The sequence below is a fragment of the Lipophrys pholis genome (assembly GCF_963383615.2).
Source record: "Lipophrys pholis genome assembly, chromosome: 17".
NCBI lineage: Eukaryota > Metazoa > Chordata > Actinopteri > Blenniiformes > Blenniidae > Lipophrys > Lipophrys pholis.
The window spans coordinates 966,478-993,327 of record NC_137643.1 but is presented as its reverse complement, the minus strand read 5'-3'; the positions used below and the strand labels follow the sequence as shown (position 1 = coordinate 993,327).

Here is a 26,850-nt window from a genome sequence, read left to right as displayed (position 1 = left end):
TTGAAATGTTTATTTCGAATATAAGGTACAAAAACAATAAGAAAAAAAGAAAATAAACAACAAAGTTTTCCTCTTAGTAAATAAATAAATGAATAACAGTAATAATATAAAATAAATCAAGAAAAACCTCGTCAGCTGAATATTCGAAAAGGAGTGAGAAGAAGTAAAAACTTATTTACTCTCACCCCTTGTCACAAGTAAATAATTACTTCCTTCCATCTCTTACATACATAGATACACACACACACACACACACACACACAAAGATGTATTATACTTATCTATACTGGAATCAGCTGGCTGCAGAGTTTGATTACACTTCAATGTTTCATGCAGATACTTTGCAATACCAGCTAATAATGTGGCTGAAAAGTATAGTAGAGTGTGACGGTGCAGTTCTAGTGATCTACTTGGGTATATTTTTAGTATTCTCTCAACCTAGGTATCTAAAGATGTACAAAACAACCACAAATATGAATGAGTGGAAATTCTTATATGACAACAGTTAACTTGAAGTACATATGTATATATGTATATTTAACAATGAAAAAAGCAAAAACCAACCTGGAAAAGTGTGCAGAGATGGAAAAAAGTTGAAATGAGAGTAAATTTACCACACAGATAAAATACTTAGATATGTTGGAACAGAGCTGCACTGCATTTATAGTATAGGTATGAAGAAAGTACTTCCAGCGAACCGAGTGGGCCCTTTGGGAGTTTTCCTGCAGTGTTTCTGCAGAATGACCATGCAAACTAAATATAGATGCATGTAGGGTTCAGATATAATCTGCAGCGTCATGATAAAATGTCTGTACAGCTCCAACAAAAGCAGGCTGCATGTCACAGATACACTTCTGTAATTTGTCTAGTGACTAACGGATATTTAAAAAAAACAAAAACTTTCATTTTAATATTTCTTTTAAAACAGCGCGTTTACTTGTGATTGAGGGCAGTTGAAGTGATATCATTGTACTATGATACAGATCTCCAGTATTGTTTTGTCTGTGAATCTCAGATTCATAATGAAATAAAGAGGCACAACTAAAAAAAGATTCAAAATGAGCGTAAAGACACCAAACCACCAGGAGGACATGAACAGACACAACGTCCACAGGCAACCCTGGTCTCCACATGTCAGTGAATGTTTTCAACGTGTTGTAGTGAGTTTACACCAGTGTTTTCTTTGCATGTGTGAGAATTGGTGCACAAAAGTGTGATTATAGAACTCTGAGCGTTTTTTATTCTGAAACAAGATGAGGGGTGGAAGATGATGCAGTGACACGGCGAGACACGTCAGGAAAGGAAAAACATGCAGGTTTTCCTGCAGTGTTTCTGCAGACTGGTGTGTGTGTGTGTGTGTGTGTGTGTGTGTGTGTGTGTGTGTGTGTGTGTGTGTGTGTGTGTGTGTGTGTGTGTGTGTGTGCTGCAGAGTCATGACAGCCTGTCGGAGCAGATCCAGATGTTTTCCTGCAGCAGGCAAACAGCTGCAGATTCAAGTCTTGTTTCTCTCTCTCTCTTTCTCTCGGCCTCTCTCTCCTTTTATGGAAGAGGACTCGGCGGAGGGCGGGATCAGGGCGGAAACGGGGCGGAAACGGAAACTCAGCCTCATCCAGGAAGAACAGAAGACAGCGCGTCTGCGTCTGCGTCTGCTCGCTGCACGGCTGCACACTCCCGAAGCGGCGGAACCAAGAATCACTGCTCGACCCGGTTCAGCAGGTGAGGAGGGAGGTGGTGGCGTGCTGTGACGCTCTGCGGGGGTTCGTGAGCTTCGTATGGATGTCAGGAGGTGGAAAAAGGAGGAAAAGAGGAAAAAGGAGGAAGCGGCGGCGGCGCGTCGCCGCGTCCGGCAGCCTGCGCGGCGGCGCGCGCGGCACCGGATCATTCACAAATTATTCATTCAAATCCGCGTGATGCGCACTCGAATTCTGACATTTATTTCATCCATCTCCCACATTTCAATGTCTAATCCGTGCAGACTCGGTTAAATGTCGGGAGTTCTGCTTTTTGAGCTAACTCAGGGAGGGGTGTGTGTGTGTGTGTGTGTGTGTGTGTGTGTGTGTGTGTGTGTGTGTGTGTGTGTGTGTGTGTGTGTGTGTGTGTGTGTGTGTGTGTGTGTGTGTGTGTGTGTGTGTGTGTGTGTGTGTGTGTGTGTGTGTGTGTGTGTGTGTGTAAAATCCAGGAAATACCCAAACAGTCAGCAGACATGCACCTAAAAACGCCAGTGAGGGTTAGAAAATAACCCCTCTGCTCATTAACCGTGTTTCCACCGTGAAGTCTAATCTGAGCTGATGTCGCTGCGACAGAGAGACTTTGAACAGAGTTACGTTGGCTCGCTGTCATCGTCGCCGTTTGGGTGTTACGACACAATCTGTCCCCCTATTAAACTGCTTCCCCAGCCCAGAATCCTCTCTTTAACTGAAGGGCCTGTGGCGTAAAGAAACATCTTGTATTTTATTATACCTTATATTTCAAGTTGACGTTTATTTGCTGGTGTTTCACGAATAATTCACTCTTGTGGACTTTATTTGGCCGGGACGCGGAACTCTCCGTAACATCCACCCGGCTTGGCTTCCTATTAGCCGTTAGCCTCGTTAGCTGTGATTGAAGCCGGAGATGGAGCTCCGAGCGGCGGCTTGAAGCGGCCTGAGAGCCCCGGGCCCGCCGGAGGAGGAGGCCTACTTCAGATCACTTTGTGTTAGTATTTCTGGTAAATAGTTTAAAATCGGGTCAGATGCTGTCTCCTTAATGTCCTTTAACCCCCCCCCCCCCCATCCAGTTCCAGGGACCCTGTTTACCCCCCCACCCCACCCCCCCACCCCACCACCCCACCCCTCCGGACTCCATCACTGCAGTCAGTTGGTCCAGGAGTTAAAGCTGCAGCTTTTACTTGCTGCAGTTTGACCTACATCAAGTTTAACACGCATTAAGACTGAAGACGTCTTCGTGCTGCATCCAGGAACCTCTAGAGATTCAAATCAACCCAGAGGAGATGCAGATTTCTTAGACTTTTAAAATCATCATAGAAACACTGAAACCAAATGCAAACTGCCATAAAGATGAGTTGGAAACAAGAAATGGTAAAAAGTAGAATAGAAATGTGCAAAATTACCACAAACAGGAAGGAAGTCACACATGAACACAAACTGCAAAATTCATGAGGATCAACACAGACATTGATAATTAAGAGGACTTAATGAATATATACACAAAAACATGTGAAATGACACGTTGAACTCCCACATGTGGTGATTAAATGTGAGAACAAAAGAAATGCAACACAACTTCGAGTGCAGACGCTTGAAAAAAATCCAGAAGAAATGCAGAGCTTCACAAACCTGGTCAACAACCAGAGGACGTGCAGGTCAACCCCCCAGAGACCAGATCGTCTCACCTGGACCACATCATCCCAAAAATTCCACTGAGGCCCAAAACAACCAAAGAAATGATGGAAAACTACCAGAGAGGCAGAATCATCAATTTTGTGCTTTTATTTCAGAAAAGTAGTTTTTTCAGTGACTTGAAGCTCAACGTAGTTTTGAGTTTTTCCGTTAAACGTCGTGTAAACGAAGTCTTAAAGACTCTAAACCGCCTCTGATTTCCTCCAGCGCTGACTAGTGGCTGCAAAAATAGTTTTATTCTATCTTTTTTTTTTTTTCACTCGGACAAAGAAAATCTAATAAATTTGAGTGTGATTTGTGTATTTTTAAGTCATTTTCTGCCCTGAACTCTCAGTTTTCCGCGTTGCGCCGCCTCAGAATGTTTCTTGGCGCCCGTCGTGTCTCTGGAGCGAGTTTCCTCCACGGTCAGCGTTTAGACGGAGCCGGCGGAGGGAGACGCAGCTCCGCGCTGAGGCCTTCAGTTTTCCACAGTTGCTTTGTTTGTGTCGTGAAACGGCAGGTTAGATCACCTGGGGAGTGCCACTCCCTTCCTGGTGAGTCAGGTGGCGGCTGACCGCTGACTCATCGTTTGCTCTCGGACAATGTGGGAAAGAAAACCTCAGGGAGAGTTTAACTTTACATGTCATTAACTCACTGCAGCCTCTTTTTTTTGTTTTTCCTGATGGTGACTCATTGAACAGGCGTCGCCGTGTAAAGCCTGCCGCTCCTCACGCAGGTCGTGGTTTCTAGCAGGTGAACTTTAAACGCCACTTCCACGTCCCTCAACTCGCCCTCAAGGCCTCGTCTCAGTCAGTTTCTTCCCGGAGTTACCGGACGACGTCAAAGTGCCGTTTAACCAACACTAAAGTTTCACCACATTGAAGAAGCTAAAACTAGTTTGATATGAAAAGTTTGAGCAGCTTTGTCCAGTGTGATGAATAAAGATCCTCTTGGGTTCTTTTAACTCTTTAACAAAACAAGATGTTATCTTCACTACCAACCCTCTTATTATTTCTGTTTAAATAGCAGAATTATTCAATAACAATCTAATCTTGATGCTGCTTCAAATAAAACCTGCCAGTGTGTTTTCATTTATCTGCACTTTGTTTTAATAATGAATTTATTCATTGCAAAATGGTTGAATTTTACAAAAATATATACGCATAACTTGATTTGTGTGAAAGGCCACCGAGTCAGAAGGGATTAGAGAAGGTGGGTATTAGTGAGCTGATTGGTTGAGGTGAAAGTGAAGCTCTGGATCCACCAGGTGAACAAACCTGAGGCTCAGATTACAGCCGTCTCGTATCATGTTCCTCCTCTGCAGGTGAGAGTGAGCGACTACTCCAGACCTAAGATTATACCAGACTGGGATTAATGTCTGTTAATCCCAGAATGTTGGAATATGGCTGTGCTGCTGGTGTTTTACGTAGCCTGTGTACACGGTGAGGCGTCGTGTTGTAACTCGGTGACCTGCATTCCTTCACCTGCATGTCACCACCTGTTTCAACCTTTCAGGACCTAACAGGACTCTGAACCAGGAAGCGGCTCCGTTCACACCACAACCTTTCAAATCAAATCACATTTTCATTTATCGGTTGTTTTCTGGGGCTGGCCGATATGGATTAAAATCTATATTGATATGATTTGCAGCATGTGCAGGAAGGATATATATTGTGAAATTCTTTTCTTTGATATATATAAATTAATTTATCACAGTATATATTAAAATGACTGTGAACATACTTCCTTACCAGATGCATTTCAACACAATAAACACACTTCAAAAAAGTATAGAATGTCATTTTAAGATGATTTATTGTGCAAAAATTATTTTAAAAAATCCTCAATCCACTGCTGATTGTTTTTGTCCTCCGGTCTTCCTTTAGGAAATGAATGTCAAACATCAGTCCATAGTGTGACGGGTCACCTTGATTCTTTCCACATGATTGACTTGGTGTTTGTGGACGGTGCAGATTTTCGTATTCAAAAATGTGCTTCATGAAGAGATTAGGAACAAACTCATTGTATTCCGGCCTTGATGTTCCTTCGCCCAGCATATTTTACAGATTATGTTTATCTGCTCATCATCCAGCTCCTTAAAGCAGAACCAGGTCCACGTGACCGACGTTGCGCCGGCCTACTTCACCAGACGTGGTTTTAAAGTCGATTAATCTCAAACTGGGTCTGAACTTAAAGACAAACCAACGAAGCAGTAATGAACTGAGTCACACAGGAGGAAGTTCAGCTGTTTCTGAAGCTTTGAATGGATGAAAACCAAAGCAGCAGAGGATCCAGAGCTCCGTGGTGTCCCCCACTCTGTCCCTGGTGTCCCCCACTCTGTCCCTGGTGTCCCCCGCTGTGTCCCTGGTGTCATCCAGGCCCAGATTAGACATCTGGAACACAGAGAACCACGACGCCTCTCAGACTTTACAACACAAACTGTTTGTTTCTGCTTTGAGCTGAAAAGGTACAAAATCTCCTTAAAACGTGTGGATTAGTTTCTTTAGATGTTGTAACAACAACTTAATGAGCCGCTGCTTCTCCTCGTTAGAAACTGAACAAGACGCGTTAATGAGGAGCCGAACATGATCATTAGAACAGCGTCTCCGACTTCTGGAGCTTATTAAATGTCCGGGCTCCGTTGTCACTAATCAGGATCTTTAAAGGGACCTGGTGGCTTCAGGAAGCCGTTTCTCTTCAGGTTTTAATGTTTCTGCTGGTTTAGAAGAGAGTCCATGTTTTAAATAAAAACTGGTGGACCAGTCTAAACCGTTAGAATAAGACACTTAAAGGATTCAAAAGGCTATTTAATACAGTTAAAATACTTTATTTTATGACCTTAAAGTCCTGGAGTGAGTTGAGCATTATTTGGCATCACAGATTCAGACTTTCCAGACTGAGTCACACTGTTTTCATAGTTTGGCTGGTCCAACCATTTATAGTCGGGAGTGACTTGTATATCAAAATACTCTGCTATTGTGCTGGAATGTTGGACCCAACGTTCCACCGATGGACATTTTCACACTGAAAACCACAAGACTGAGTAACTTGCCTTTCCGGAGTGGTTGAAGATTTTGTAAAATTAATTTCTTAATAAATGCAACTCAAAGTCCCGTGCGACTTATGTTTGTTTTGTTTTTTTCCTCTTTGTGTCGAATTTCTGGACTGGTGCGACTTATACTCAGGCGCGACCTATAGTCTGGAAAATCCGGTAAATCGTTGTCAATGTGCTGCTGCTCATTTCACTGCTGCAGTGGAAATGCAACACAAATGTTTTTTTAACAGATTCGGTGTTGTCACATGAAATGGTGTGTGAATGGAGCCTCAATGCTTCTCCCCTGTTGCCCCTCTTCCCCCCCTGTTGCCCCTCTTCCCCCCCCGTTGCCCCTTTCAGGTATGGCAGAGTTGGCGAGTCTGGTGCAGCGGCTGGAGGTGGCGGTGGGCCGCCTGGAGTCCGTGTCCGGCCCCGGAGGCAGCGCTGGAGGCTGTGCTGGGGGGGGTAGGTGTCCTGAACCCTCACAGACCCATTAAGGGACCAATCAGGTGGAAATAGAGTCTGTGGTGTGATAATCCAGTAACGAGGAGCAGAAATAGACTCGCGTCAGTTTAGACATGAAGCTCGCCGGACAAATCTGTCAAACACCAAGAAAATATAAAAAATATAATGAAAACATGAATTTTCATTGTGAAGTTTGGATCAAAGCATTTTATTAATTAATTTTGAAAAAGATTAATTCATCTATTTAACACCGTTTAATAACCTGAAGTCATAGAAGCGATTATTAACATTGATTCCAAGTTAAAGGTTCTTGTTCTATTGAACTGTTCAATATTTCTCCCTCCAGCTGATTCCAAGATCGTCTCGGACTTCGACCAGATCGTCAGCGGCTCTCTGGCTGAGTACATGTCGCTCAGCCAGAAGATCGGAGGAGACGTCCTGAAACATGTAGGTCACGGTCAGACACACACACACACACACACACACACACACACACACACACACACACACACACACACAGAGACACGATTAACTCTTGAGCTGCCACCAGATTCTCTCAGGAGAACCGATGATGTGACCATACTTCTCTTCTCCAGGCCAACATGGTGAAGCAGGCGTTCGCCAGCCAGAGGGACATGATCCGGACGGCCTCGTCCTCCCAGAAGCCGTCCGACGTGAGTTCTAGCAAAGACACAGTAAAGTAACTTCAAGTTGTTTTCAGTTCCTGAGGCTGTTCTGAGGTGTGTCCCCCCCCTCGTCCCCCCCTCGTCCCCCAGGCTGTCCTCACCTCCCTCCTGCAGCCTGTGTCCAAAGCCATCCAGCAGGTCCAGGCCTTCCGCGAGCAGAACCGCACCTCGCCGCTCTTCAACCACCTGTCAGCCGTCAGCGAGAGCGTGCCGGCTCTAGGATGGGTCGCCATGGTGAGGATGGGGGCGGGGCTTAACTCTTGCGGGTCAATTTAAAATGATCACTGTGTGAAAAGGTGTCAAATGGAGATTTAGAAGCTCCGCCCCCTCACAGTTCAAATGACCGAGTCCTCGCTCTCATCGATTTCTGCTCTATTTTTTAATTGAGAGTAAAATAGTGTGAACATAGGATATTACTAATTTCACCTCTTCTTCGCTATAATAGTAAGGTAAGTAGTAAGGTAGTACTAAAAGTAAGGGGCTCGAGCAACAATAGTAAAATACCATGAAATGTTAAATGTATGAACTAATTTAAGAATAGATTGTAAAAAAAAAAAAGCCAATTAAAATTAAGAATATAACAAGTATGCAGCCAAAACCTAGATAGGACTTACTTTATTTCTATTTTCTATGTCTACTTTATGTCTCTGCCTAAGTGCAGGTGACTAACATTAAAGTACAGAACTTTTCAAGCGTCTCTGATTGTGCCGCCGCCGCCGCCGGCTGACTGACGGATTCTTGGCCGTTAACGGAGCGTCACTGTTCCACTGCGAGCGTCACTGTTCCACTGCGAGCGTCACTGTTCCACTGCGAGCGTCACTGTTCCACTGCGAGCGTCACTGTTCCACTGCGAGCGTCACTGTTCCACTGCGAGTGTCTGAGTGTTTGTTGTTGACTGGATTTCATGAATTAACCATCACATCAGCCTCGGAGGGGTTTCATTCCTCACACGCCCACTTCTGGTAAAACTCTGGCTGTTTCACTACGAAGTGTCTCTCATGGAGCCAAACCTCCTTCTCAGTCCTTTAGAAGCCGTTTCCCTCCTGATTCCCTGAACGCGCCACAGCCTCTCATCAGAACTCTTTGTTGGTGTTTGTTTAGGCTCCGAAGCCCGGCCCGTACGTCAAGGAGATGCAGGACGCCGCCATGTTCTACACCAACCGCGTGCTGAAGGATTACAAGGAGAAGTTAGTACATCAGACGCCAAGTTAACTGTCAACGGGACTCGTCTGTTTTCCTTCCTCTTGGTCTTGCTGACTCAGCACTCTGACTTCCTGTGTTGAAACTTTGTCTCTTTATTTTATTCCCCTCGCTGCTCGTTCTCAGACACTTTCCCACCATCTCATGTTAGAGGGACGACGCCACAGACCAAACACTCAGTGGTTCAACCTGAAGCTCCAGGAAGTTACATCTAAAACTTCTTTTTATCTTTCTTTCATTTCAACACCACAATATTTTTACATCCAGACCTCCTGGATGTAAAAAGAATAAATAAAACAGCCAGAAACTTTTTTTTTAAAAGGCTTAAAATGGCTAAAAGGTAAAAACATAAAAGAAAAAAAAAGAAAAAGAATAAAAAGACCAAATCCACACAAATCAATAAAAAAAAGTCATTTATTTTAAAAAAAAAATCAGTTTGTAATTGTAGTTATGAAACATTACAAGTACAAGAGGAAGTAGTTTTAGTATTTACAGCCAAACTATCTACAGTTTGAGTTGTTCTGCTCATCTTAAAGGTTAAATTGGTGAAAGTGTCTTTAAACCAGCGGTGAGCCACACAGACTCTAGAGTTACCTCCTGGTAAATAAATACATGATGTTTATGAGCTGCTGCTTCTCTGCGTAGCTTCGTCTGTCCCAGTTTTTCTCTGGAAATCTTGACTTTATTCTTCTAAATTACATCACCTCAGTTCTTTAGTTTGAGTTGTGGGTCAGTCCCACACTGATCCGGTGTGAAGCAGGTTCTTTCTGTCAGAGGCAGTAAATCCCTGAAGGTGGAGGTGACGGAGTGGCGTCTGTGTGTTGCTCTCAGGGACAAGACCCACGTGGACTGGGTGAAGGCCTACCTCTGCATCTGGACTGACCTGCAGGGCTACATCAAGTCTCACCACACCACCGGGCTGGTCTGGAGCAAAGCTGTGAGGGCCTTCTGCTTTTCAGCGCTCAATACCGCTTGTGAGCACTAGATGGCACTGTCTGACTCCTCTGGGTGTTCTCTCCTCAGGGCCCAGTGGCCTCGGCCTCTGCAGCTCCTGCTGGTGGATGTGCTCCTCCACCTCCCCCCGGGCCTCCCCCTCCCCCCTGCATGGACATCAGCAGCCCCTCCGGCGGCGGCGGTGGCGATGACGACCGGAACGCTCTGTTCGCCTCCATCAACAGGGGAGCGGACATCACCAAGGGTCAGTCTGGACTCTCACCGGTCTCTAGAGTGTCGTCTGTCATTCATCTAGTCTGAATCCAAACATTTCTAATCTCGGCCAACGTCTTTGTGCAAGAAGGTAAAATATTCTCTCATCTTCTCTTTCAGGTCTGAAGCACGTGAGCGACGAAAAGAAGACCCACAAGAACCCCACCCTGAGGACTGCAGGGGGTCCAGTCCGGACCGGTCCCAAGCCCTTCTCCTCCCCCCGGCCGGCGGCGGCGGCGGCGCCCCCCAGCGCCACACTGCCCCCCGTGTTCGAGCTGGACGGCAAGAAGTGGAAAGTGGTGAGTGCAAAGAAGAGAACCGGCTTTATTTCCTATAGACAGAATATTTAAAATCAATTAAATCCCAAACCAACAGGAAGCCACAGATTAATATCCTCATATAATGTAAATATATTACGAACACTCTGATTGGATTTGAGTACATTTACTCAATAATCAATAAACTTTCTATATTTATATTTGCTGCTTTGTCAGCAGCAGGGATTTGACTTTGTGTAAAACAAATACTGTCACACAATAAAACACCTCAAAGTTCCTTTATCAACCGACTCCGTCACAAGTAGACAAACTGATGTAGAATTAAAAATACGTTTCTAAAAGCAACATGAACTTTTCACCTCTGTAGAGAAATGCCATAATAATAATAATAAAGTGTAGGATGGTGTGTGAATGTGATGAGCTTTGTCTATAAGTTAGTCCACAGGAGAACTTGTGGGTTTTGTAAGTTTTTGCTCTTCAAGTCGTCTTTTAGACGAGATCAGAACCGTTTTCTTCTTCCTGATGATGATTGGTTGAATCGATTCCAGCTAAACTAAAATCTCACGTCCTTCACTTCGCTCACCATCTCGTGTTTCTGCCGACGTGCAGGAGAACCACGACGGAGTCCAGGACCTGGCGATCAGCGACACCGAGCTCAAGCAGGTCGTCTACGCCTACAAGTGCAACAAGAGCACGCTGAACGTCAAAGGCAAGATCAACTCCATCACTCTAGGTAAGAGCAGCGCCTGAACCGGGGCTCGTTTCCGCCACAACACTTCCTTAAAGTCCGAGGTCGAAGCAGAACACGGTCCTGATGATCGTCAGTTTATCCAGGAAACTTCTAAAATACAAATCAAGTTTTGTTCAGAATGAATGTTTCAGTCTGTTAGAACCTCCCTGCTCGTCTTCATGTTGGAGCTTTACTGCCCCCATGTGGCCGGCAGGGGCTACTGCATGGTAACAAGTGAGCTCAGTGAATGAATGAAGAGACAAAAGCTCTCTGTATAAAGAAACAAACAAGATAAGCATTTCAAAAAGCTTTTCTTCTTCCTACCGTTTCCTGTCTTTGTCTTGTTGCACAAACGTTTTTCACACTGCAGCGATTTTCCTTCTGGACACTGTTTTTAACCGTCTGATGACTGTGTGGAGATCTGACACGTTTAAATACTAAAGATGTCACGTTTTAATGGTTTAGTATAATAGTTCCCAAAGCGATGAATGTGATTTCAGTTCATATGGTTTCTCTCTGAACAGATAACTGTAAGAAGATGGGCCTGGTGTTCGAGGACGTCGTCGGCATCGTGGACATCATCAACTGCCGGGACGTCAAAGTTCAGGTACGTCGACGCTTCACGCCAAGAACTGGATTTTTTTATTTTGTTGTTGTTTTTTTATCTCGCACACAAACACTCTGGGCCCAAATACTCGTGTACCGCTTTGGAGAAAACTTGGTTTATTCAGTAATTAGTCGTGTACTGAAAAGAAAAATGAGTGGAAACTCCAACTTGTTTCATGCATGGAAAAGCTGCTAAATGTTGATTCTGCTGTTCACACAGCGATCACTAACCTCTGGAATCTTTATTTCCAGATTAGAGTCAATCTAGTCGACTTTATTAGAGTATTTGACCTGAAGAGGAAGAGTCGAGGCAGCGCTGGTCTGCGGCGCTGTTAAACATCTCCAAGTGTCTTTTCCATAACACTGCCCCCACCTGACCCTCGGTGGTACTGCAACATTTAGTCAAACTCCTATCTTCTCTCACGAAGCAGAAATTAAGTTTAAAGAGCAAATTAGTCACATTATCTTGTGTGAATCATGAAATGTTCTCAGAAAGTTACAAAATATACATAACATGTGGACAAGAAGCAAAAAGAAACGTTTTTGCAATTGTTTTGTACCAAGTTTCATTAAAAAAGGCTTTGTTGAGATTAGTGTAATTTTCTGTAGTATTACTTTGGTTTTGTAAAAAAAAACACGGGATACTCTGCGTCACAACAAAGAAAATCCTTCAAGTGTAAATTTAAATGTTGTTATTTTACTGGTCCGGCCCAGTGGAGATGAAGCTGGACTGTGTGAGAGCCTCTGATTTAAAGTAATTCATGGCGTTTCTCTCGCTCTCCCTCTCCCTCTCCCTCCCTCTCCCTCCCTCTCTCTCTCTCTCTCCCTCTCTCCCTCCCTCTCTGCCGCCCTGCGTTCAGGTGATGGGGAAGGTCCCGACCATCTCCATCAACAAGACAGACGGCTGCCATGTTTATCTGAGCAAAGACTCTCTGAGCTGCGAGATCATCAGCGCCAAGAGTTCGGAGATGAACATCCTGGTCCCGAACAAAGACGGAGAGTTTGTGAGTATCTTCCTCCTCCTCCTCAATAAATCGCTCCATTCGAACAGGAAGTCATACGTCGTGTTTCCTAGACGGAGCTCCCGGTTCCTGAGCAGTTCAAGACCATCTGGAACGGCAAGAAGCTGGTTACCACGGCAACAGAGATCGCCGGATGAACACCCGCCCGCCTCCTCACCACCTCCACCCCCATTTTGTCTTTTTTTTTTTGGTTTTCCCGCCGACCTGACTGACCGCCCGCCCCGCCAGTTCAGATCCTCCCTCAGCCAATCAGAGCGCTCGCTCCGTAAGCCAATGGGAGGCCTGCTTTGCTTTATCTGGAGCAGAAATCCTTCAGCCAATCAGCCGGGAGCAGCGCGTTACTCCAATTCGGTCCCAAAAAAGAAAAACTAGTTTTGCCAACAGCCCGACGCTCTCGTCCTGTATTTTTGTAAATTTTCTGCATCCTGCGAAGATAAATTCAGTCGCCAATGAGGATCGAAGTGATCCCTCCTCCTCCTCCTCTTCCTGATCCTTTATATGCAAATCACCATCAAAGCACTTGTTTAAAAAAACAAAGCTGTTTCTCCCGTCGAGGGCGGCGGCGACCATCACCTCCACTGACTGCAACTAGATTAGCGTTCATAGTGGATAACGATGTAAAAATAACGCACATCTGTCGCTTCAGCGTCTTAAAGCCACATTCCCCAGGATCCAGACCAAACATTCCACTCTGAGGAAGTTTGAGAAACACGAGCAGCATCGTCCTCGCTCAATCTTCTTTTATATCGTCTCATTTCTATTACCTTTTATTTTGGGTCCAAAACGAGCTCCTGAGTTCTGGAGAATCATTAAACGTGTTGCAATAGAAGGATTCTGTCGTGTCTTTATTGGAGTGATGAACACAGTGAATTCACATTAATTCTGCAGACACACATGAACTTGTCAGATGGTTGAAGTTGAAGCGGGGTGGAGCTCCTCCTGGTGTTTCAGTGGAGGAAGGGCAGCAGGTTGGAGGTGAACCAGGCTCTGGTGAACTGCAGATGATCCCCGTCAGCGGCGAGGAACAGCAGCTTCCCCGCGGCGTCCATGGCGGCGAGGCCCAGGCGGTCCTGCAGCGACACCAGAAACTGCAGCTTCTGCACGCCACTCTTTACTCACGTCACATCAACTAAACATTAACGCTGAGTACAGTTACTAAGTATTAGTTACTTTATAATGAACTGGATTTAATGTAATCGCAAAGTATAAGAACCGCAGGATGAACAAAACTAATTCTCTAAATTATTGATCAAATTAATCATTGACATTGTGGATGTAATCAGTTACTCAGTAAAGGAGGTAGATTAGGGTTGGATTATACTGGAACTTGTACTGAAGAGTAAAGTTAGGATTCATTTCAGAAGTAAAAAGAAACCGATTACTGTTAACTTCCTTAAATTGTAATGGATTACAAATACACTTAGTAATAAGAAATACTCATGTAAAAGTGTAAAGTACTCTTTCCTGAAACGTCTACTTAAGAATTAAACTACTTTGAAACTACATGTAAACATTTTGAATACAAGTAAAATTAAATATTTGTTTTTTGAAAGATTTGATCAAAGTATCTATAAAATATAAGTAAAGTCCAGAAATATTCAACTAATTGGAAAAGATGCAGAAGAAAATGTTCATTTATTCCCACTGTGGAAGTACTCAGTTACTTCTGTTAAAAGTGAATTGAATTATTAAATGTTATTAAAACTACACTGTTGAAAAGTGCGTGCGTGCGTGTGTGTGTGTGTGCGTGTGTGTGTGCGTGCGTGCGTGCGTGTGTGCGTGCGTGCGTGCGTGCGTGCGTGTTACCTCCTTGTAGAGCAGGCTCTCCTGCAGCGTCTCCGTCTCTTTGGCCTGTCCGTCCTTCAGGAAGCCGAACCACTGTGAGGAGAGTCACACACTTTGGCTTCTGACTGAGTCGGTGTTTGAGACGAACAGGAAGCCGGTGTCTTTACCTCGCTGTCCACCGGGTCCACCACCGAGTCCCGCAGGAACTTCACCAGGACCAGGTTCTGCAGCCGCTGCAGGTTCTTCTTGTACGTCTCGTTCACCACCTCAACAACAACAACAAACAAACAATCGTTCTGAAAACAACTTCCACAACCCGAGATCTCCTCGATATTACTGATTTCAGTTTGCATGAAGATAAAGCACATATAAGTTTTCTATAAACTACCAAAGTCTCCTTCCTTAGAACTTCATTCGAGTTAAAGATCGATGGAAAAATTCCAATTTCTTTCCTAAATTGTGAAATTAAAACAAGAACTGGCGTTTATACAAACAGCAACGTGGAAGAATACATTCTAGTCGATATTTAACAGCTTCGATTTGAAAACTCATCGTTTTTGTTTCTCTTTTCAGAAAAGCTTCAGGTTTGGTTCGTTTGCCGACGGGAAAATGTCCTTTCAACGGCATCTTTAGAAATATAATTCCTGAGTGGCGTGATGACGTGTGTCATACATCAACAATGTGATGGATCAATGTGATCAATAATGTGATCAGTCATGTGATCAATAATGTGATCAATAATGTGATCAGTCATGTGATCAATAATGTGATGTGTGCTTCCCACTGACCCTCTCCTGGTTGATGTCGGCCAGGAAGAGGCTGTACTTCCTGTACAGGTCGTGGTTCAGCGGGTCGTGCCAGTACTGCGCCTGCACCAGGCTGAGGGACGGAATCAAAACGTCGTTTGGTTTTAAAAAGTGCTTCAGTTTTAAAAAGTGCTTCAGTTTTAAAAAGTGCTTCAGTTTTAAAAAGTGCTTCAGTCTTTCAGCCCAGTGGAGGGAAACTCACTGCTTCTGCACCATGTCGGTGTAGGCGCCGCTGTTCAGGGCTTTGCGGATCATGTCACAGATTCTGGAGCTCTCGCCGGGACACTTGGGCAGCCCGTACACACCTGAGGGTTCACACACACTGATGAGAGCCATCGGGACTCAACTGCCCCTGAAAGAGCCTGAAAGTGAAGGCGAGCGGCGCCGGAGGACAGCGAGGGACAGACGGAGTTCACCTTGATGCTGGCCGCCCACTGAGATCAGAGTTTTCATGGGCGGAGTCGGACAGCGCTGAGCGACGGCTCGTCTGTCGGGAAACACACTCATGTTAAACCTTCAAACGTCACAAGAGGACGAAGTGGATTTTAACCACATTTCAACTATAAACTGGATCCAGGTCTCATGTTTACTCAGTAGTCAGACTGAAGTGGTCCAGGTCTTCAGATCCAAGTGGTCGACTGGCAATAAGAGGCTGAGAAGGTCCAGAGAAGATCCATTAGAGTCTATTAAAGATTAAAGATATTTCTATATAATCCGAGGTGAAAGAAGCAGGTTCAGGTCTGTGGAGTTTCACTTAAAGGGGACATATCATGCTAAATCCACTTTTTTAGCCCTTAAATGCATTTTGTTGTATATTTAGAGTGTTTAGAAGTACAGAAAAGTTCAAAGTAGTCTCTTCAGGTGCTCCGTTGATATCTTTATATTCTGTTTTGGTCATATTTTGCGATCGGTTTCGATTTTTCTATTCTCTATTACGTTTTTTGAACAATGACGTCACAGTATTCTCAGCGGAACTGCCAAATTAGGACATCGACATTTCGAGCAATCCGCCATTTTTGTTTCTCGCTGCGATTTTGTAGTCCAACCGAAGTTACGAGAGGATAAGTGGAAATGTTCGGTTGTTGGATGTAGTAACCCACAAGCTTCGTTACACCGTCTCCCAGCATCAGAACCTTTTCGAAGTGCCTGGTTGAGTTTTATTTTTCACAGAAATGTACCCACATCTGTGGGTAAGGTCATTTTTGTGTGCGCGAATCACTTTAAGGACGACTGCTTCAGCAACCTCCGCCAGTATAAAGAAGGATTTGCCGAAAGACTTGGTCTGATTGAGCGGTCAGTTCCTTCTATCTATGGAGACGACGAACAGAGCACTTCGGTAAGCTGTATATAACGCTAAAAAGTGTGATGATAAGACGTCCCTGTCATTGTTTTGTTAGCATTAGCAGTTGCACCGTCTTCATATGTTAGCGCTGTGTGCTCGTTTTAGATTATAATGTAACTTCTGTGTTAAATAGTCGTTGTAATACAGGCAGTATTGTAGTAGTGGGCATGGATGGAGAAGTTAGTGTAAATATAGTAACACACCATTGCGTTACATCCATATGAAGACGTTGTTCTGCAGGTGCATCATCGTCATTTTCATCTGGCTCCGCCGGGTCCGACTCTGGCTCCAACATGTATGGCTGGATGGACAAATCTTCCGTTGTTGACATTTTGTAAATAATGTGTGAATATAAAGTTTCTGCGCCGCTAGATAATTGTATCTGTTCTATCAAACTACAAAGATGGCCGAACAGGGTGGAGTTGAACCGAGTGTCACCTCTGCAACCTGGAGAGGAGGCGGGGTATGAAGAGACCGCCCCAAAACCAGTTGCTCTCAGAAGCGCATCAGAAAAGGGGTAGAAAAGGGGCCTGTGGAGCTCTAATAATGAGGAATTCAGACCCAAGCATTGCAGTTCCACTTTATATAGACCACTACTGTATGATTTATATGTAAAAAGGAAGGATTTAAAAGCATGATATGTCTCCTTTAAACTCCTCCTCCTGTTCTCCTGTTCTCCTCCTCCTCCTCCTGTTCACCCCCTCCTCCTGTTCTCCTCCTGTTCTCCTCCTCCTCCTCCTGTTCACCTCCTCCTCCTCCTGTTCTCCTCCTCCTCCTCCTGTTCTCCTCCTCCTGTTCTCCTCCTCCTCCTCCTGTTCTCCTCCTCCTCCTGTTCACCTCCTCCTCCTCCTGTTCTCCCGTTCTCCTCCTCCTCCTCCTCCTGTTCTCCTCCTCCTCCTCCTCCTGTTCTCCTCCTGTTCACCTCCTCCTCCTCCTCCTGTTCACCTCCTCCTCCTCCTGTTCACCTCCTCCTCCTGTTCTCCTCCTCCTCCTCCTGTTCACCCCCTCCTCCTGTTCTCCTCCTGTTCTCCTCCTCCTCCTCCTCCTCCTGTTCACCCCCTCCTCCTGTTCTCCTCCTGTTCTCCTCCTCCTCCTCCTGTTCACCTCCTCCTCCTCCTCCTGTTCTCCTCCTCCTCCTCCTGTTCTCCTCCTCCTGTTCTCCTCCTCCTCCTCCTGTTCTCCTCCTCTTCCTGTTCTCCTCCTCCTCCTGGTCTGGTCGCTCCAGAAACCTTCAGTATTCTAAGTTTCTAGCTCCTCCTTGATTTTCCTCTATTTGAATATTGGATCATAGGAGCTGCATTCAGAATCTGCTGTGTCTGTGTGAGCTGGACTGGCTCCGCCCACACATGCCCATCTTGGGAAGAGGAGGAAGTACTTCCTCTGGTGGTGCCATGTGCCAGAGCAGAGCTGCCTAATTGTGGGAGGAGTCAAAGGGAGGGCCTACCTTGATTGGGATTGGCTAAACCCCCGATGACACTATATAGGGTTTGATTTCTGATTGGCTGCTTGGAGCAACACACTTTTTAAAACCTGGAACAAGCCAGGGACAGAGAGGACAGACTGTCTTCACTTCTGGGACGTCAGTCCAGGTATGGGGACGAGTAGTACTGCTGGAGAACCTTCAGGAAGTGGATTTAGCAGAATATGAGCCTTTAATGCAGATAAATTAGTATTAGTATTAGTAATAAGTATGTTTTCTTTAGTTATTTCCTGAAATGCTTAAAAGTGTGAAATATTTCTCAGTGTTGTGTGACTGTCGTTAAAATATTATTGTTATTTTTAGAAGGAATTCTTCACGATGTGACAGATTTCTCTGTGGACGTCTATAAAAAGATCAAAAAAGTCTTATTTACTACCGAGTCCTTCTGTGTGTGTGTGTGTGTGTGTGTGTGTGTGTGTGTGTGTGTGTCGTACAGGAACTGCCCCCCCTGGGAGAAGCCCATGGCGTTGTATCCCCCCTGCAGGCGGGGGGTCCCGGGCCAGTATGTCGCACGCCATCGCCACCTGCTGGTTGACGTCCATGAAGAAGCCATTTTCTGTGTCCTGGGAGGAGAGGAGAGGAGGAGAGGAAGAGGAAGAGAGGAGGGGGAGAGGGTAGGGGAGGAGGAGAGGAAGAGAGGAGGGGAGAGGGTAGGGGAGGAGAGGAGAGGAGAGGAGGAGAGGAGGTGAGAGGGTAGGGGAGGAGGAGAGGAAGAGAGGAGGGGAGAGGGTAGGGGAGGAGAGGAGAGGAGAGGAGAGGAGGAGAGGAGGTGAGAGGGTAGGGGAGGAGGAGAGGAAGAGAGGAGGGGAGAGGGTAGGGGAGGAGAGGAGAGGAGAGGAAGAGGAAGAGAGGAGGTGAGAGGGTAGGGGAGGAGAGGAGAGGAGGGGGAGAGGAGGAGAGGAGAGGAGGAGAGGAAGAGAGGAGGGGAGAGGGTAGGGGAGGAGAGGAGAGGAGAGGAGAGGAGGGGAGAGGGTAGGGGAGGAGAGGAGAGGAGAGGATGGGGAGAGGAGGAGAGGAGAGGCGAGGAGAGGGTAGGGAGAGGAGGAGAGGAGAGGAGAGGAAGAGAGGAGGGGAGAGGGTAGGGGAGGAGAGGAGAGGAGGGGGAGAGGAGGAGAGGAGAGGAGAGGGTAGGGAGAGGAGGAGAGGAGAGGAGAGGAGGAGAGGAAGAGAGGAGGGGAGAGGAGGAGAGGAAGAGAGGAGGGGAGAGGAGGAGAGGAGGAGAGGAGGAGAGGAAGAGAGGAGGGGAGAGGAGGAGAAGAGAGCGGAGGAATGTTGGAATTGTTGCTTCTGTGTGAGTCGATGGAGGAAGAGGTGTAGAGGTGAGAGAGAGAAAAGGAGAGTGTTTCCCTCCTTCAGCACCTCCATCACGTTCTTCCCGATCATCAGCGAGAGAACGTAGATACCAGGGACCTCCTCCTCCACCATCTTCTTTATCGATCCCATGCTGAGAGGGTTGCAGCAGCTGTCGCCTGACACACACACACACACACACACACACACACACACACACACACACACACACACACACACACACACACACACAATTATGATTCAATTAATTTCTTTTCGACTCAAACTTCAATTTTAATATAATTCAATAGATTCTAGCAATTTTTTTCCGTCCGTCTCCTGATGTCTCCTAATGTCTCCTAATGTCCCCTGATGTCTCCTAATGTCTCCTAATGTCCCCTGATGTCTCCTTCCTAACAGGGACACCACCGTAACCCTCCGTATAGATTTATCACTATAATCTAATTAAAATGTGACTTCTGCTTTAAGACATTTCAAAACTTCTCACTTGTATTTGAAGTTATTCATTTCACTTTATCAAAGTAGTTTGAGGCAGTTTGTTGGATTTCAGTCCAATCATCTGATGTGATGAACATGTTTGTCCAGCTGAAGACAGCTTGTCTCTCAGACGATCAGATTGGTCCTCCTGAGGACAGCTTGTCTCTCAGACGATCAGATTGGTCCTCCTGAGGACAGCTTGTCTCTCAGACGATCAGATTGGTCCTCCTGAGGACACTCCTGCCTCTGTACTTTGTGTTTGAATCCGTCACTCTGACAGGGATTATTCCTGCACACACTCACCCATGCCGTGCCACAGCACCAGCGGTACGGTGCCGTTGTCCCGGTCCCGGACGGGGTTGGAGGTGACGAGCAGCACCGGACCCCCGGCGAGGAGGAGACACAGGAGCACGGCGCTCATCCTCAAACCTGCAACACAAACCAGGAAAGAACTCAAGTTTCTCCTTTATCACTTCATTTAGCACAAACTTTACTAAAAATACTAAACTAAACAAGAAAAAACTAATTTTCTGTTTCAAATGAATGAAAAGATCTTTTATGATAAATAAGGTTTATTGTAGGATCAGATTGGATTGTCAGTAAATTCATTAAATGCATCTCATTAAAATAGAACAGAATAGAAAAGTTATAATTCCCACAACTTAATTCACTTAAAATTCAAGATATTTCCGATCTATTAGACATAAACTGTTTATCACCACTGGGTTGTTTTTGTTTGTTTTTTTGTTCATAATTTTAGCTTTAAGTCTTAATTTAAAAAAACAGCATCTAAAGATGTTAGAATATTTCATAAGGTCAGATGTTTGTATTTGTATTATCACAATTTAAATCTTGAAAAATGCTTTAAACCTTTTAGTTTATTTGGTCGAGGTGTCGAGACATTAGACAAACGGTTTACTGTACAATAATACTGGAGGGGTTTTACTTTACTTTCATTTCACAGATTTTGGTTTTAGTGTTTAAAATCTCTGAAGAAATCAAACAAAAAAAGCAGAATTTTGATCAGAACCAAGTTAAACAAGGCACATTAATCTATGCATTCACTCGACACCAACACCGTCTCTACTAGTCTTCCCTTCATGATTTAAATTCTAACATTTATTCTCATATTTGTCTGTATTTATAATTATATTCTATTTGAAAACAGCTTTTTAGAAGAACAAAATCCTTTTATTTTTTTTAAATATCTGGAAGCCATCACTACTTCAAAAGTGTGTATATTTGGTGACCTTTATCTTTTTCATAATTAGTCATTTGGAAAATCAATAAAAAACACAAACATCGTGGTTAAACATCGAGATCAGGGCTGCTGCTGCTGCACAATTTATAATAATCATAGAACACTGAGGAAATAAACAGTGGTTTCAAGAAACGTGTTGCCTGATGTTTGATCTTTTTGTCAGTTTTGAGACACACATTACTCTCCGTGTGTCTCCATTATGAACATTTATATAAGTCAAGAGTTGAAAATGTTTTTCTGAATAAGGTGCTGCAGTGTAAGCTGCCAGCATTTCCTGGTTGCCACAGATATTTCCTATATTTCTACCTGAGCCGACACCGTGTGGGGCACACACAATAAACAGTAAATAGATGTTTATAACACTCTAATATGAAGTAAATCATGCTGACGTTAGCTTTAATGAGCTAAAAAATATCACATGATTCAGGGAAGTACGTCAATAAAATAATTTTTTTTAAAGGCAGGAGGTGAAGGTGACTCGGGTTAAAAGGTTCAAATCAACGACACGTTCTTAAGAAGTGCGCACTGTGAAGAAAATGTGCTTACTTGACGTTTAAAACGTAATAAATGCCCTAAAAAAAGAAAACATTACTCACCGTGTCTGTAGCTGATCTTCACTGGACGCCGGATCATATGACCGACTCAAGAGTCATCAACCAATCAGATCAAACGGGGCGGGGCGAAGCCGTGAAAGGGCGGAAGTACCCAAGTTGTGACTGAGTTAGTTCTATTTGAGAATCATTTCTGCTTTTTCTCGGTCCGCCAAATGACATCTACTCCGATATCATGTTAGATTAACTTTCTGGGGAACTTTACGGTAAGCTTCATGAGGATGTGTCTTGATTTAAGCCCTCGCTTTGACACGTAAACACTGTGCTTCATGTGCTAGCCAGTTAGCAACAACAACACGATGGACGAGGACGACAATTTAACGGGGAGTTACGGCGGCGTCGGCTCGTTTCCCAAAAGTTTTGGCTACGGAGGAGAGGAAGGGGAGATAGAGGAGGGAAGCACGTCAGCTGACAAGCCGCGGATCCTGCTGATGGGGCTGAGACGGAGCGGGAAGTCCTCCATCCAGAAGGTACGACGACGGGTTGTACAATTACCGAGCCTCCAGGCTGTCCGTGAACGCACCACCAAATATTTCACAGCTAAACCTAACCACGCGGTGCGTTCACGTGATAAAGAATTAATCAAATACACCAACTTTAGTTGATATTTATAGTATTATTAGACTCTATTTTTATGAATTTATTATTTCTGAGCAAAGTTTGACACGCATCTTAATATTTAAGAATGAAATCAAAGTGTGCACATCGAAATCAGCTAATTTAAACAAACAAATTTGCATATAATATAAACTAAAATAATCTAAAGAGTACTGAAACTTAGTAAGATGCTTCTGTCACACTGGTTAAATTGTACTCAATCTAAAGAAAACTGCTTTTCAGAAAAAAGTGTCATAGGATTTTCATGAGTCTTACAAATACTCACATTACTGTTAATATTCAAAGATTTGTCATACTCAAGTACATGTTGCACTGTCATCTACGTCCGTGATTTTAAAATAATAATTTCCTACTCAAGATTTCAAAAGTAGCTAATATTGTTGAGTGGATTTTGTATATTTTCCACAGAAGTAAATAAAGTCAACGTTTTGGATCTCAGTTTGACGTTTGGTGTTAAATGTTGTATAATTAACAGAAGGTAAGTGAGTATTGTGTTTCTCAGGTTGTTTTCCACAAGATGTCCCCCAACGAGACTTTGTTCCTGGAAAGCACCAACAAAATCTACAAGGACGACGTCTCAGGCAGCTCCTTCGTCAACTTCCAGATCTGGGACTTCCCGGGCCAGGTGGACTTCTTCGACCCAACGTTCGACAGCGAGATGATCTTCAAGGGAACCGGGGCGCTCATCTTCGTTATTGACGCTCAGGTAGGTGAGCCGGCGCTTCGCTCCCTGACGGTTTCTGGCTTGTTTCCGTACAATGATTCCAAGTGAAAACGCGAAGCTTCCGTTGAGTCTTGGGGCTTCGTTCACACGGCGGCGGTGCTCGGAGCTACTGGGAACACAACTCCATCTCCACGTAGACCGACGAAGCACCGCTGGTGCAGAGCGCACCGCGGTGACTCCTCGCCGTCCACGCTCTCCGTCTCTGCAGGACGACTACATGGAGGCTCTGGTGCGGCTGCATCTCACCGTGTGTCGAGCCTACAAGGTGAACCCGGACATCAACTTCGAGGTGTTCATCCACAAGGTGGACGGCCTGTCGGACGACCACAAGATCGAAGCTCAGAGGGACATCCACCAGAGGGCCAACGACGACCTGGCGGACGCCGGCCTGGAGAGAGTTCACCTCAGGTGAGTCGGAGCGAAGGATTCCAGCTCGCCGTTTCCCCACATTAATTCTTCGGCGTCATTTTTTAGACAAAGAAGTTTGAATGACTTTAATAAAACAGACAGTTTGGGTGTTTTTAATCAAAGTAATGAGGACAAACTGAAAACTAGAAGCTCGGCTCTGATTTGAAATCAGGACTGTGATTGGTCGGACAGAGGAAAAGGAAAACTGCCTGATGGCTTTTCTTTGACGATCCAAGCAGTTGAAATGCGAGACGCTAAAGACTGCGTGAGGACGGTCGCGTGTGGCGTCGGACTCTGAGTCGTCAGTGAGGTCAGGCCCCGTTTCCATGACGACGTGAAAAAGACTTGAGAAAAGTCAGCTGTGCTGCTCACCCAGCGGTGTTGGACCGTCCCCAGAAACTGAACGGAGCATTGAAGAGCTTATGAAACGTAACTGGACTTTGGGGGTTTAAAACACGAGGAGTTGTAATGTGATTACATCTCAATCAAAACTTCTGTGAGAGTTTTTGTTCTCCGAGTTTCACAGTGTTTCTGTGGTATTTCTCACCATCAAGCTCTTTCCTCTGCTGGGACCACGTCTTCATCTACATTTTACACTTATTTTAATCTTTGCCTTCCTTTTTGTTTAGTTTTTTATTTTCTTGCTTTGGACCGCTCTCCCACATCGTCTGTGGCGCTCGGCCGCTCGCGTTACGTTTCACTTTTTCTTCTGTGGCTCCACATGTTGACCGAGTGCGACTGATCTGGTTTGTTTTAACATGTTTAAGATAAGAGGAACCACAGCTCTGCTGCAAATCTTATCTACTACAATTGAAGTGACTTTTTACACCAAGAAGAAAAACAAAGTTCACAGTGAATAAATGTGATGTTGAATATAAGTAGAATACATCACCTACAGTTAAACTAACTCTTCATTTTATGGCTAAGAAACTGTTAAAAATGTTCAATAATTAAGTTCTTCTGCCAGATGACTTTTCATATCTGTCTTTTCTTCAGTATTTCTTTGCGGACGGTAGAAGAAGCTCCATTTTAAGGCCTGTAGTGATGCTGGTTGGGAACAGAAGAGAATCTCTGTAGTGGCGTTCCATATGAGTTCTGTTGGGATTATTTGGTTGGTTTGGCCCCTGGAGGTTAAATTAGAGCGTATTCAGCTGCTCCTACTCCAGAGGAATTGATTTCTTCAGGTTAAAACTTGTTTCCTCTCCTCCCAGCCTTTACCTGACCAGCATCTACGACCACTCCATCTTCGAGGCCTTCAGTAAAGTCGTCCAGAAGCTCATTCCGCAGCTCCCGACGCTGGAGAACCTCCTCAACATCTTCATATCTGTAGGTCAAACCGCCGCCGTCCACGTTGGTCCCAGGGAAGTTTCTGTCTCTCGTAACGCCGTCCGTCTCCGGCAGCACTCCGGGATCGAGAAGGCCTTCCTCTTCGACGTGCTCAGTAAGATCTACGTGGCCACGGACAGCTCCCCCGTCGACATGCAGTCCTACGAGCTCTGCTGCGACATGATCGACGTGGTCATCGACGTCTCCTGCATCTACGGGTGAGAAACGCTCCGGCTGGATCCTCAGAGCAGGAGGACGAGGAGAGGTCATCGTGTGTGTGTGTGTGTGTGTGTGTGTGGGGGGGGGGGTGTCAGGCTGATGGAGGGCGGCGGCGGCGGCAGCACCAGCAGCAGCGGCGGCGCCTACGACCACGAGTCTCAGGCCATCATCAAGCTGAACAACACCACGGTGCTCTACCTGAAGGAGGTGACCAGGTTCCTGGCGCTGGTCTGCATCCTGCGAGAGGAGAGCTTCGAGAGGAAAGGTCAAACAATCAATATCTGTTCGTCTGCAGTTTCCTGGATCAGAGTTTAGTCGGTTCTCGTGTTTCATGTGGAAGAAAAACCTGGATTAACCTCCTAATCTGTAGATTGCTTATTTTTCTGCACGTTTTTCTCCGGTGGTGTCATTTCCTCTCCGCAGGTTTGATAGAATATAACTTCCACTGTTTCCGGAAAGCGATCCACGAGGTGTTCGAAGTCGGCAGCTCGGCGGACGGCGCCGTCTGCTCGCCCGCCGACGACCCGGCGGGATTACAGTTCGCGTCGCTCAACGGAGACGACGTTTAAGCCGTGACGAGGAGAGGATTGAGGCGCAGTGCAGCTCCGGGCTGGACGCAGCAGATCGATCGGAGAGAGATCGTAGGAATCTCCCCGTCCGCCTCCAAACTGAGCAAAGGGTTCCGACCGGGTCCTTCTTTCTTCTCACACCTTTGATCTTAATCAGAATGTCGGCCATGTTTACTTTCTGCACAAAACCACCATGTTTCCCATGAATCTCAGTGATTTATGTCACCTGAGACCAGGGATCCTCTCTGGATCCTCTCTGGATCCTCTCTGGATCTGCTCTGGATCTGCTCTGGAGCCCCTCTGGATCTCCTCCCTGGGTTCGGTACCAGTCACAGGAACCTGGAGGTCGCACTGCTTTTATCAGTGTGGAAACGATGAAGACGCTTTATTCTGCCGAACCTTTGAGAGCTTCTGCTCCGTGAGAACCTGAACCAGGTCCGAAACTCAGAGGACTGATTTTATAATTGTACAAAAATCTTTAATAAAATATTTTTCATTGTCTACCGAGTCTCTTTTTTAATTCACAAGCTTCGGTTGAGAACTTGATCATATGATAATGTGATAAAACAATTACAAGGACTTCTCAGTTTGAGGATCTTTATTCTTTAGATTTTCAGCTTTTCACACCAGAAACTACAGATGAAGCTTGAAATTTAAAGATTAATTTGCTAAAACAAATTACATTTTCGAACCGATTTTAAAAAAATAATTAAGGAATGAATTGATGGCCTTTAAATTTAGATGTTTTTTTAATTGTTTTTTTATTGAATATTCTAAATATCTGAGTTTTATATACTATATACCATTTATACTGCAAATTGGAAACTTATTATTTAAAAACAGAATATTTATACATTTCTTAAGTGTTTTCATATATATGTAAGAATATATGTATATCCTATAATTACTTTTTAAATATGTATTTTATTGTAATTAAGTTTTTGACAGAAATTAATCTATTACATAAGTTGACCAGCAGATGGCGACAAATCTCCATGTAAATATTTGATTTGTGGAGAGAAAGAACTTCACCTGATTTAAATTATTTTAAAAAATCAAGTCATCGCCACACACACCAGTGTATTGATCACGTTTCATGACGGTAATCCATTACTTTTTTAATTATTGCAGAGGAATTTTTTTTTTTCAATTGTAGTTTTTTCTAAAATGCAAACTAACTGAACACCTGGACCGCTCACCTGATGAAGACTGGAGAGGATCATCATGAAACATCATGAAACATTCCAGAACCTTCTGCACTATCAGGAGGTCAGAACCAGCTCCTGCTGGGTGGACTGGTGTGGTCAGA

General features: G+C 44.8%; 3 protein-coding genes across 3 annotated transcripts; 2 read left to right on the top strand and 1 right to left on the bottom strand.

Moving 5' to 3' along the window:
* The first annotated feature begins 1,342 nt into the window (after nucleotides 1-1,342).
* Nucleotides 1,343-12,972, top strand: cap1 (CAP, adenylate cyclase-associated protein 1 (yeast)). Its single transcript, XM_080484700.1, has 13 exons — nucleotides 1,343-1,716; nucleotides 6,772-6,876; nucleotides 7,223-7,323; nucleotides 7,473-7,550; nucleotides 7,653-7,796; nucleotides 8,664-8,749; nucleotides 9,594-9,699; nucleotides 9,786-9,960; nucleotides 10,089-10,267; nucleotides 10,856-10,979; nucleotides 11,501-11,583; nucleotides 12,443-12,586; nucleotides 12,658-12,972. Exons 1-13 carry the CDS (start codon nucleotides 1,434-1,436, stop codon nucleotides 12,739-12,741), a joined length of 1,692 nt encoding a protein of 563 aa, XP_080340826.1. The 5' UTR covers nucleotides 1,343-1,433; the 3' UTR covers nucleotides 12,742-12,972.
* A 462-nt stretch (nucleotides 12,973-13,434) lies between these two features.
* ppt1 (palmitoyl-protein thioesterase 1 (ceroid-lipofuscinosis, neuronal 1, infantile)) lies at nucleotides 13,435-21,752 on the bottom strand. Its single transcript, XM_080484702.1, is given in 11 exon segments — nucleotides 13,435-13,674; nucleotides 14,411-14,482; nucleotides 14,557-14,655; nucleotides 15,178-15,268; nucleotides 15,398-15,500; nucleotides 15,612-15,682; nucleotides 18,452-18,507; nucleotides 18,509-18,580; nucleotides 19,377-19,486; nucleotides 20,109-20,234; nucleotides 21,663-21,752. Coding segments are annotated over 11 exon segments (960 nt in total). The 5' UTR covers nucleotides 21,700-21,752; the 3' UTR covers nucleotides 13,435-13,551.
* A 224-nt stretch (nucleotides 21,753-21,976) lies between these two features.
* Nucleotides 21,977-26,042, top strand: LOC308122700 (ras-related GTP-binding protein C-like; the record flags this gene model as incomplete). The annotated part of the gene is made up of 7 exons (XM_080484701.1): nucleotides 21,977-22,147; nucleotides 22,798-23,001; nucleotides 23,228-23,427; nucleotides 24,639-24,753; nucleotides 24,829-24,971; nucleotides 25,068-25,237; nucleotides 25,396-26,042. 7 exons carry the CDS (start codon nucleotides 21,977-21,979, stop codon nucleotides 25,539-25,541), a joined length of 1,149 nt encoding a protein of 382 aa, XP_080340827.1. The 3' UTR covers nucleotides 25,542-26,042.
* Between the last annotated feature and the right edge of the window lie 808 nt (nucleotides 26,043-26,850).

Excerpts from the sequence above, each read along its gene's own strand:
- cap1 (XM_080484700.1), top strand. The coding sequence starts at position 1,434 with ATGACAGCCTGTCGGAGCAGATCCAGATGTTTTCCTGCAGCAGGCAAA. Across the intron at positions 7,797-8,663 it reads CTCTAGGATGGGTCGCCATG|GCTCCGAAGCCCGGCCCGTA; the intron begins GTGAGGATGGGG and ends GTGTTTGTTTAG. Across the intron at positions 10,268-10,855 it reads ACGGCAAGAAGTGGAAAGTG|GAGAACCACGACGGAGTCCA; the intron begins GTGAGTGCAAAG and ends GCCGACGTGCAG.